Here is a 10,960-nt window from a genome sequence, read left to right on the forward strand (position 1 = left end):
GGCCATATTTGGCAAGGCAAGTCATTGTCTCATCGCAACTTTGTTATTATTACAGCAAGTATATGTGTTAAAAGCGAAGAAGCAATCATTCATCAGCTATATATTTCTTTTATACTTTGAAATGCAACTTATATGCACAATTGTACAAAGCTCAGCCAACTATTCACAAAAACGTGTCCCGGACTATTCTTGCCATCACTCGTGACCCAAGCCGACTCATTATCTCAGGCAGTACTGTGGCAGAGATCCCTGGCAACACAGGAAGCAGTTCCCGAACCACTTGAGATACATCTACAACCTGTTTTATGATATTGACCACACATAAGTTTAAAAACTCAAGTATTACAACGACTGAATTATGAGAAAATTCTGAATCTTACTTGATCAGGATTATTCGACATGGAGCTTCTTGCGGTAAGGAACTCGATTACTTTCTGAACATTGTTTAAGATGACCTTGTCCTCTTCCGTCACGGATGGAAGGAGTGCTGCAGGCTTGAAGGGTCCCAGTGTTGCTGGTAACATACCGAAGATTGGGGTCGTGTTTCTGAATCCGAAGACCGCCATTGCTTGCACCAGCTGTTCTCTTGTTATTGCATCAACGCCTTTTACTATCTGTTTTAAGTGATCGCAAATAACTGTCAGAACTGATGTTGCCATGAATAAGCATGTTTTAAAACCATTACGTGGCGACTATGACCTTTTCTACCTAGTTATTGTCAAAATTTGTCATTCATTGTGCAGGTGTATTAATGTGACAAGAACAAGTGGTCAGATTTTGATCATTACCTCATCCAACAGAAACTCGCGGAAGAAGTTCCCTTTCTCCGAAAGCAGAAACGACAAAGCGACTCTCGTTTGAGCTGGCTGGTCCGGTTGGGATGCACTAGCTGGAAACATAGGACCCAAACTGCTTGTCTTACTTTGCATAAGAGCTAGCTCCGCCATGCCTCCCTTCATATCTTCCCCTCCTCCACTTTTGGCTGCTGTAATAAATGTCTCAAAGGCTTGCATCACATCGATGAATCTTTCAGCATCAAAAACGCCAGTTTTCCCATAGATTGTGTACCGCAAAGCCTCCCTCAGGCGAGGAGATTCATCCGTCAGGAGCCGCTACAAATTTTGAGGTTATCATATGAAGACGTTAACCATCAGTATTTTGTAAGATTAATTTAAAAGACAGTGAATGATGGACTGGGCAAAGAAAACTTCTCCTCTAATTACTGAAGAACACTAATACTAATATACCTGAGCAATATAAGGATAAGCCTCGTCCACAATAGCAAATTCAGGATTCCCCACAAGAGCTATACCTTCTAGCACACCAATCGCCCTAATTATTAACGCAAAATAAGGGGGAATTCTGAAAGGATAGTCAAAAGTGATCTGTGCCAAATCTGCTGCCAACTCTTGAAAGTTGATGTTTTTGGCTCCACCACCTTCGAGCGCCTGATCAAAAACCTTGGCCAGGACAGGTAATATAGGTGCCAGATTGACCCCATCAGGGATGAAACCAAGCTTGACAAAATCTTTGACTATGGCATCATAATCTCGGTGAATTAAGTGTGCAATGGCTTCAATCATTCCGTACTTCTGATCATCGGTCAACTTGGTAACAAGACCTGTCAGTAAACACACAAGGATATGATGTCAACAATTTTCTTCTTTTCTCATATCAAATTAAATGTAACTGGGATATCCAAAGAGTACTTTTCACTAAACGTAATAATTGGAACTAGAACCGTTACCAAAATCGAGGATGGCTAGCTTTCCATCTGGGGTACGAATCATATTTCCAGGATGAGGGTCAGCATGGAAAAACCCAGTATCAAGCAACTGAAGCACAAAACAGTCAAGTGTTAAAAAGAATATACATGCTCATCATCTTGTTTTTAGAACAGGAAAAAGAGTGTGATCAGAATGACCAGAAAATAGAACATAAAAGCCAACACAGACTTTTGATATGATAAGGTATTTTGGTGTCGAAAGCTGCTGCTTATTTTTTACATGCTCAAATCATTCTACTCACTAGATGGCTAGGAATTATCGGTTAAAAACATTGAATAGCCATGCAATGTAAGATAGAAAATGATAAATAACAACCCCAAGAAATTATCTATCTCAGGAGGTATTAGTATATGCATGCCAAGATTTATGTTGCTTAGTATGATTGCAGAAGAAGTTGAACCAAGAAGAAATTTCAATGAACGCAATTAACCTAAGACCACATATCTTATGCTCCTCAACAAGTAAAGCATTACCTGCTTTAGGTAACAAATAACACCAACATTCACAAGTTCGCCAACGTCACTCTCAATACTTTGTGACAGTTTCTCTCCATCAACCCATTGTGTTGTAAGAACCTTCCTTGACGTGTACTTTTGGTAGGTTTTAGGCACAACAACCTGGAAAAAATAATTGCAGTATTAAGAACCATTCCACAGATGTAAATCCACATAGATACATGTCAAATACAAATTTTATGATCAGACGCCTCATATATAGACAACAAACTGAAGTTATGAAGCGTACTTGTGGAAGATCTTTCTTCATCATTTCTGCAAAATATGTTCCATTCTCTCCCTCGTTAACATAATCCAGCTCTTCAAAAAAGCGAGCAGCCCATTCATCAACCAGTCCAACAACATCTACTGACACCTGCACAAAATATCCGGGAAGAACAAGAAAATTGAATGTTATTGAGGTGAAAGAGAACAATCACAGAAGTGCATAAGCTGAGCTGTCAGACAAAACCTTGCCTGAGGGAACTTCCGCAGAAATAGACCCAAATTCCGTATCACAAACAAGTCGACAGTAACCGTCTCAAGAACAAAAGGCCTCTGTACTTTCACCGCCACTAGATCCCCAGTTTCCTTTAATCGTCCCTTATACACTTGTCCTAGGGATGCTGCAAAACCAGAAGAAGAATAAATCATTTGTCATAAAAAAAAAATCTACTGAAATGATTAGGCCAGCATATTAACTGATGGTCGGGATTTACCAGCAGCGATTGGAGAAGGAGAGAGCTCAGAATAAATATCGAACCATGGTTTCCCAAGCTCCTCCTCGATTAGAGCCATTGCTACATCATCAGGATATGAAGGGACCTTCACACATAAGCAAAAACTAGCAACATTTAGTTCTGCTAAGGCATAAAACTCGAACGGTAGAAATCAACACTATATGGAAATGGATAAACTGACGACAGAATTGCTGCATTATACCTTATCACATAGCTTTTGTAGCTCTGTCATTGCAGCGGGTGACAATATATCTGGTCGAATACTCAAAGCTTGCCCAAGTTTAATGTACGCTGGACCCAGGGAAGTTACAATTTCCCTCAATTCAATTGCCCTAGCAACCTCATTCTGAAAATGATGGCAGATGAAAAGTGAGACTCAAACTGCAAATAAATTAATTGCAAGCCACAACTAAACATTCTGCTCTAGCTTCCCAATCCCGTCTATCATCTACGATTTAAGAAAGCCAAAAAATATCACCTCTTTGACTTTCTTGTTTATTATATCCCCAGCGATACGTGAAAGAAACCCTCCAGCAACCGAAAGCAACTGAATAATTCGAGATGCAACAGCACGAGGACGTTTTCCCCAATACGCAGAGATGGTAGCCGGGTCATATACCAGAGGTAAGAACTCACTGCTCTCACCAGTCTACGAAACCCCAACAAAAGAAGAAATCAAAACATTAAACAATGCTAAATCCAATATCTAGTAAAATCCAAAAAGAGTTGGTTGTTGTTGTTGTTAGTGTTACCTCAACAAGCCTAAGCTGAATATTATCATCAGCAAAAACAGAATCCTTCAAGTTCTGACCACGAAGACCTCTCATCAACACAGATAACTGTTCATCTTCTTCCATCTGAGCTCTCACTCTTTTAATCTCTTTCGATACATCGCTAACTCTCTGTAACATTTTGTCGCCACAAATCAAAATTCGAATAACGAAATCGGCATGGGAGGATATGAATTTCACGGATTATAAGAAGTCGAATCGTACCGTGGAAACATTGTTGTTGACTCCTTTTGAGGGAGACGATGAAGATGAAGAAGAAGAGGAAGATCCGTTAACGGTGGTGGACTTGGGTTGAGTAGTAGTCTGTGTAGGTTTGGGATCAGTAGCGACGGCTAGAATCCGGCGAGAGCGTTTGTTAGTACGGGGAGGGATAGCGGAGATGAAGGAGCGGCGTGAGGAGACGGAGAATCGAATTGGTTGTGGCCCGCAGTAGACGAGACGTGGCACTGCTGCTGCTTCCATCGATCGATTGGAGATTTGTGGTGGTTGATGAAGAAGAAGCAAGCAGTGGTGCTTTACGGCTCTAAGTGGAAGAAGCGGAGTGTTTTTGTTGGGGTATTTCACCGGAAGGTAACGGCAATGGAGGGACCACGTGGCGCAACCGAGTTCATATGTAATTTTCTGATTATTTGTTTCCATTTAAAAATGTTTATTACGGCTTACAGATTCCTCGGTTGTGTGTAAAACGATGAGATTGTGACATCATTTGTTCGAAATTGGGAAAAATGAAAAATATGGGCGAGAGAGATTCGAACTAGTGACCTCAAGGTGTTACTTAGAAAAGCTTATAAAACCTACGCGCTATTGAACTGTCTATCAATTGGTCCCTTACTCCTCACCGTAGCGATGTGAATATCTGATACGGACCGTCCATACGAACATTCTCTTTTTTTTTTTTTTTTTTTTCTTTGGTGTCCAAACTGGGTTTCACACAATGAACTTGTTTGAAGGGGGAAACAAATTCAATAAAACTATCTCTTTAAAAAATCGGATCAAAACTAACAAGCAAAAGGGAATTGAACTTTTTTGGAAAAGAAGTTAGGGTTTTACTCAAGAACAATGAAGAATTAGGGTTTTTTTTGTATTAATTGCTGGGATCCCTTACAAAAAGGGGAATCCACGTTATTTATATGCTTTCTTAGATTACAAAATATGTCTACTTTCCTAATAGAACGAATTGTCATTAGGAAAGTTTCTTCTTTTCTTCAGGTCGGTCATGAGGTGATCTGTGAAGTCGGCTTCACATTCTTGGACTGGGCCTGCATGATCTTATTTGACCCTACTTTAAGGGCCGAATTTAACTCAATGTTGAATTCCCGGGTTTAGTCTACCGGTTCGATTTATGGTTTAGACCGGTATGTTGCGGGTGCCAATTCCCGCACCAACATGTGGGATATGAATTAATTCAGTAAAATCCGCACGGATATGACTGTGGTTAAATATTTTAATGAATGATGTATGTCCAATTGATTGTTTACAAGATGCTTGCAACGATTTTTCTTTAAAGTTTGTTTTCTTTTATGTATACATGATTTAAATAGTTGGACATGAAATAAAAACATATGCCACCCCACCCAATTGAGTTTTAGCTACAAGGGAATGACTCTCAAGTTTGAAGAATGATGCTTCTAATTCTTTGGCAGGAGAGTAAATGTCAAGTGCTATCATAAGTGAACTTTGCTTCATTATCTCTAAATGTTGTTTTTTTGTGTGTGTGCTAAGAACGTTAATATCATTATAATGAAATGTAGAGGTATTACAAAACTATACCTAAAGTAGATTAATCTTGGCAAAAAAAAAAAAAAAACAAGATTACAATAAGTATGATTAAGATAAAGGAGTCATCGAATCCTTCGGATCATGAGATTGCTCCAACCTTTTCTATGCCTTCTTGCTGTGATGGTGTTCCGCAATTAACGATCAATGATTTTGAAGATGAGGAAAGGTGTAATGGACTGTGAGTTGTGAAGAACATTGTTTCTTTGTTTCCAAATATGGTAGACTGAAGCATGAGCTTCAACTTTACAGAGAATACATGGTGCATTCGTTGATGTTCGTCGCATCCAAGAGAGGAGCTCAGACCAGTTGCAGGGCAGCCTTGTGGTGGGACTTAGTCTTAGGAACACCAATTTCCAAATTCAGTGGCGAACACACAAGAGAGGAGTAGATGATCCCGAGTTTCAGTCTAGCATGAGCAGAGACAACAAGCCGGGGAGGAGGCAACACCCCCACGCTGCCAATCTTTGTCTAGTGGGAAGCCTGTCTAGGTGGCTGACCCACATGTTAAAAGCAGTCCTTGGGACCGCACCTTTAAACCATATAGAAACAGACCACTCTTTTTCCACCTCTCTTGGCCTCAAAGCTTCCCAGGTCCTTGAAGAAGAGAAACCCTGACACTCAAAATCATTTACAACCCAACAATAGTGATTGTTCCTAGAAGTAAGATTAGGAAGAGGAATTGTGATGAGATACATGTGCAGGTTAAGGCCAGAGTCAGATCTTGGGGAGGGTAGGACCCAACCACTCTGATTGTATGTCGCAGCCACCTTTGCAGAAAGTGCTAATCTTAGCATTTGTGGCCCCTCCTCACCAAACAAGTTTATAAGGGGACCTAGGGGAGTCCAAACATCACGCTAGAAGGATGTTCCTAAATGTTGTTAGTTTCTTGATGTTTATGTGTGAAACAACCCGACCCGTTTTTTTTTTTTTTTTTTTTTTATATCACATAATTAAGCATCCCATAATACTTAATTAAACAATCAAACACAAACCAATAACAACCAATATGCACAGCGGAAACATACCAACAACAGGAAAATTCCTAACAATTTTAACCAACAACCTAGCATGCTACTAAACCAGGTTCCAACACACAACAAGACCCTAGATCATCCTCCTCCTCATCGCCTTGATTCCACGAACAAACCTTGCCTTTACTTGCACCACAAACACATATTGAGATGCATGAGTATTGTTTTAAACACTCAGTGAGGCCATCCTCCCATCTACTGGGCTATACACACAAGCAAATGAGATTCCAATGTTAAGCTAAACAAATAAACACAATAAACACATCATACAAGGCAAAACTCAACATCGGTTAAGATTGGTGTCGATCGACGCTAGCACAACATGGTGTCGACCAACACCACACTAGTGTCGATCGACACTGCTTTTGCAGACGCGAACTGCACGAATCTGAACTTCGATCCTCCGTTCCAAATCATCTTGAAACTGTCCCAAACTCTCCCAAATACCTCATGAACCTATGGGAAACACGAAAACAACAAACCCAAGCAAGCAAACACCACAAATAGACAAAGAACAACCAAACAAAAGAGATCTCAGGCTTAGATCAGCCATGGTCAAGCACTCACCTCTTTTACAGGAAGATTTGATTGAGAAACGGTGGAAACAACACCTTAGGAAGCTTCTCCTTCGTTCCCAACAACTGCTCTCCCTCCTACAGCTACAGATCTCACCAAAAACCACCAAGAACAAGCCAAAATCTCAAAAATCACAAGTTCTCTCCTTTCTCTTTTTTTTTCCTTTGCAAACGGCGACAAAACGCACCCTAAAACCCTTAATTTGTCGCTTCTCCACTTATATACTCAGTTTCGATAACTAAACCAAACCAAAACCGCGAATTAAAAACAAACCCGACGAACCCAGAAATAGTGGTGTCGATCGACACACCCCTCGTGTCGGTCGACACCCACTCCGAAAATACAATAACTAGTTCGCGGATGTTACAATGTGTTGTCTTTTGTGGTTACTCTTAAAGCCACCCCACTATCTGATCAACTAATCTAGTTGACTTGAAGAAATCTATCTTTTAATCCCAAAACTGAAAAAAAGTCATTCTAACAATTTTTACAATGTAAATGAGTTATTAAAAACTCTAGACAACCATTTTGGTCCAAGGATATTTTTTTTAATAAACTATCTACAATATATATTTTTTTCAAAACTACCCTAATGATTTTATTCCTTTTAAATGTTTTTATTTTGAAATGGTTATCTAAAATCATGAAATTACAATTTATAATTTTTGTTTATAATTAAATATGTAATTTTATTTTTAGGTGAAGACAGAACTTGCGATCTCATCTCCGCCTCTCTTGCCATCCCAAAGAACCAAGTGAACCAGATGGTGTCAATTGGTGAGTTCTTTGTCGATCCGTCCAGCAGTAGCTGCCGTGATGAATTTCCTCTTGGCTCCTCCTCCTTCTTCACCCACCAGAGCATCAGATACTGCTGGCTTCTCCCCCACTTGCATCAGATACTTCTCCGACAGGCCCTGTCTAGAATCACAAGTGTTGGTTTGGACTCCGCCAAATTTTGGCGGTGTGTGCTCGCCAGATGTCCCGTAGTCTCTGTTGGCTGCTTTCAGCATAGAGTCTTTGGTGATGGCTTGCATTTTGGTCTGGCTGTTCGTATAGAGCCACCTTTCCCTTCTGTATTGTCTTGGTTGGGTCATTGCATTGAGGTTTCTCTTTTAACCCTCTTATGTGAAGGATGTTCCACTGAAGCTTTGCCTTGAGGTTTCGTTAATGGTTCAGTATGGTGGGGTCTTGTCTCCATTGCGGTTACAACCGATTCGAGGATAGCTTTCTCTGCCCAAGTGGCAGTTTCAAGCTTGAATTTTCGAGCACTTATGTTGCTCATTGTTCCTCAAGAAGCCTTTTCACTTATTGTTCCTAATGCCAAGCTTGGCCTCCTTGTTGATGTTTTTTACTTGAGTGCTAGGATTATTCTTGCCTATCTATTTATCTATTGCTTTTGGTTGCTATATTTGTAGATTGTAATAGTATTGTCGTTAGCTAATTTGCTTGCACTTCGAGATTGTCTGAGTACGTCTATCGCATATGTAATCGTTTGATTTAAATGAAGAATTTGATGCACAAAAAAAAAAGTGAAGATAGAACTTGAAAATGGGCTTAGAAAATTTCCACCAGACAGAAAAAAGTATAATTTAGAAAAAGAAAAAAAAGCATAGTGTAGTTTTCAAAATATCTATCATACATATATGATTTTTTTTTTTTTTTTTGTCAAAACCCGAACCAGTATCATTGATAAAAAGAAGTCAGTACAGTGGGTAGAGGAAATCAATGCCGATTTAGCTACCCTATCGGCTTTTTGATTAAACTCTCTTCGGATAAAAGTAAAAGAACAAAGATCGAATTTGAGAGATAACTGAAGGATGTTGTGTTGAATCCCGTAGAATTCCTTTGAGGAAAACTCTGAATGAAGTGTTTTGATCAACTGTTGTGAATCTGAAGCAAAAATGATTCTCGTGATGCCAAGTTCCAGGGCCTGGTGGATTGCGAGAAGGAGAGCTACGGCCTCGGCCACTAACGGGAAACAATGTTTTGGGCGGCATAGCTACCGGAGATCTCAGGTGTGAGATGGTTGTCAACGAAGATCCAGCCAAATCCTGCTTCTTTCGTGTTTTCATGCCAGACTGCATTAGTGAAGCAGTGGATTGAATACGGTCGATGCGAGGGATTTTCCTGGATCTGGGATGAGAGGTTGGATGTGGGCGGTTGTTCCTGAATTGAATCCGGTCGATAAGATTATTAATGCATAAATATGATACATAGGTATTTATTTACAGTGTGAAAAATGGACTGATTTGCGTAAAATAAGGAGAAAGATGTGTGAATGAAGAAGGTAAGGGGATAAAAAGAGGTGGAGGAAAAGTTAGTCGTATATTTTTTTTCCAATTTCTTATCATTTTGGTCACTATACAAATATCACTACACGACAACCCCAAGCTTTTTTATTTGTTCATCATATCAGATTTTTAATTTGTACTTGTACAGAAACGAAATTAGTATCTAATATAATAAAGTAGGCTTACACTCTCTAAGAAAACTCTATCTATTTACTATGTGACACTTCTGAATCTTTTGTTATTTTTGTTTTTCTCATGTTTAAGCTAATTATCAATAGGATGTAAATGATTAATGGGCCACAAAAATATCTCAACTTCCCAAAACAAAACCGACGGAATCTCAGTCTTCTCCTCTTTCTCGCATCTCACTCTTTCCCATCCAACCGCAACCGCAAACGCTTGCGGGAAGTAGTTTTTGGAATTCAGTGGTTTCAAGCGGTTGGGAGCGATTGGAAGCGATTGGGAGCGGTTTTTGTGATTGGTACCAATCGTTAGCAACCGCTACCACCTGCAAACGAAGCATTTGTGGTAGGTAGCGGGAAAACCAGTCAGGCCCTTAATCTCACCTACTGTTTTTATGGTGTTTCGTTGACCAACAACGGAGATCTTAAGTCAATATGACGTTTGTAAAAAGATTGTGTTAAGGTCATTAAAAATCGTCACAATAATATTTGGGAAATTGGAAAATTGTGATACTTCATTTATTTTTTTATCACCTATAAAATAGTTTAAGTATTTTTTTCGCAACGAAAAAAAGTTGTGTTTTTTTTTGAAAAAAAGTTGTATTTTTTTGGCATTTTTCCTTTTTTTGTTTCATCTTTCTAATTTAAAAATATGAGAAACACACTCTTCTATTTTTGATTATTATCATCTAATTTAAAAATAGATAAGTTATTTTCATATTTATTTTTTTTGTGACATGTGACATATTGTCATGTAATTTTTAAAAAATTTATTTTGTGGTCTCTTTTTAATACTTTCTTACCTAATTATTTTATATTATATAATATTTTCTAATTTCAGTTACTCTCTCCTTACTGGTCCATTTAGTGTTTATTTTCTAAAACATATAATATTTATTTTTAATTAAACATAAAATACAACATATTTAATCATATCCATTAATTCATACTTTAAATATACACTTTAGTACTAAATTGTAACTGAAATTACATATATTGTGAATCGACTATTTGTTTTCTCCATACACTTTCAGTTAAGTACCCTAGCAATTGTAATTATAACACCTCTAATTTTTTTTTTGTTAACTATCGAACCACAACTGGCCGGCCCATTAACCAAATCCTACATTTGTAGGGAGCGAGACTCGATCTCGGGTGTGATGTACCTTGTGCATTAATGACTTACCATTGGCAACTGCACTAAGGTCACCTCTAATTTAATTTTTGAAAAATATAACTTCCATCACTTTTTATCCTATAAATAATTATTTTCACATCCTCCTCCATCA

The 10,960-nt window shown here is 38.7% G+C and overlaps 2 protein-coding genes across 3 annotated transcripts; both read right to left on the reverse strand.

Annotated features, from left to right (window-relative positions):
- Positions 1 to 7: 7 nt before the first annotated feature.
- Positions 8 to 4,468, reverse strand: LOC104789047 (uncharacterized). Of its 2 annotated transcripts, none has more exons than XM_087457233.1 (13): positions 4,017 to 4,468; positions 3,774 to 3,923; positions 3,500 to 3,670; positions 3,224 to 3,367; positions 3,001 to 3,106; positions 2,754 to 2,907; positions 2,532 to 2,657; positions 2,261 to 2,404; positions 1,748 to 1,835; positions 1,248 to 1,621; positions 789 to 1,112; positions 381 to 614; positions 8 to 298 (listed from the first exon to the last, which is right to left on the reverse strand). In XM_087457233.1, the coding sequence occupies exons 7-13, from the start codon at positions 2,553 to 2,555 to the stop codon at positions 164 to 166; spliced, it is 1,323 nt and encodes a 440-aa protein (XP_087313359.1). In that variant the 5' UTR covers positions 2,556 to 2,657; positions 2,754 to 2,907; positions 3,001 to 3,106; positions 3,224 to 3,367; positions 3,500 to 3,670; positions 3,774 to 3,923; positions 4,017 to 4,468; the 3' UTR covers positions 8 to 163. The 2 variants fall into 2 exon arrangements, with proteins under 2 accessions (XP_087313359.1, XP_010513104.1); XM_010514802.3 differs by having other exon boundaries at positions 2,759 to 2,907; positions 4,017 to 4,434.
- A 1,524-nt stretch (positions 4,469 to 5,992) lies between these two features.
- LOC147949800 (uncharacterized) lies at positions 5,993 to 6,385 on the reverse strand. The gene has a single exon (XM_087510571.1). It carries the CDS (start codon positions 6,383 to 6,385, stop codon positions 5,993 to 5,995), a length of 393 nt encoding a protein of 130 aa, XP_087366697.1.
- Between the last annotated feature and the right edge of the window lie 4,575 nt (positions 6,386 to 10,960).

Source organism: Camelina sativa, chromosome 1 (genome assembly GCF_030686135.1).
Source record: "Camelina sativa cultivar CO46 ecotype springtype chromosome 1, ASM3068613v1".
NCBI lineage: Eukaryota > Viridiplantae > Streptophyta > Magnoliopsida > Brassicales > Brassicaceae > Camelina > Camelina sativa.

Bases quoted from the DNA above. Each gene is read 5' to 3' on its own strand.
- LOC104789047 (XM_010514802.3), bottom strand. From the start codon at position 4,274: ATGGAAGCAGCAGCAGTGCCACGTCTCGTCTACTGCGGGCCACAACCA. The intron at 3,924-4,016 runs GTACGATTCGAC...AAAATGTTACAG, and splicing joins TCAACAACAATGTTTCCACG to AGAGTTAGCGATGTATCGAA. The intron at 2,658-2,758 runs GCAAGGTTTTGT...TATTTTGTGCAG, and splicing joins TTCTGCGGAAGTTCCCTCAG to GTGTCAGTAGATGTTGTTGG.
- LOC147949800 (XM_087510571.1), bottom strand. From the start codon at position 6,385: ATGCTAAGATTAGCACTTTCTGCAAAGGTGGCTGCGACATACAATCAG.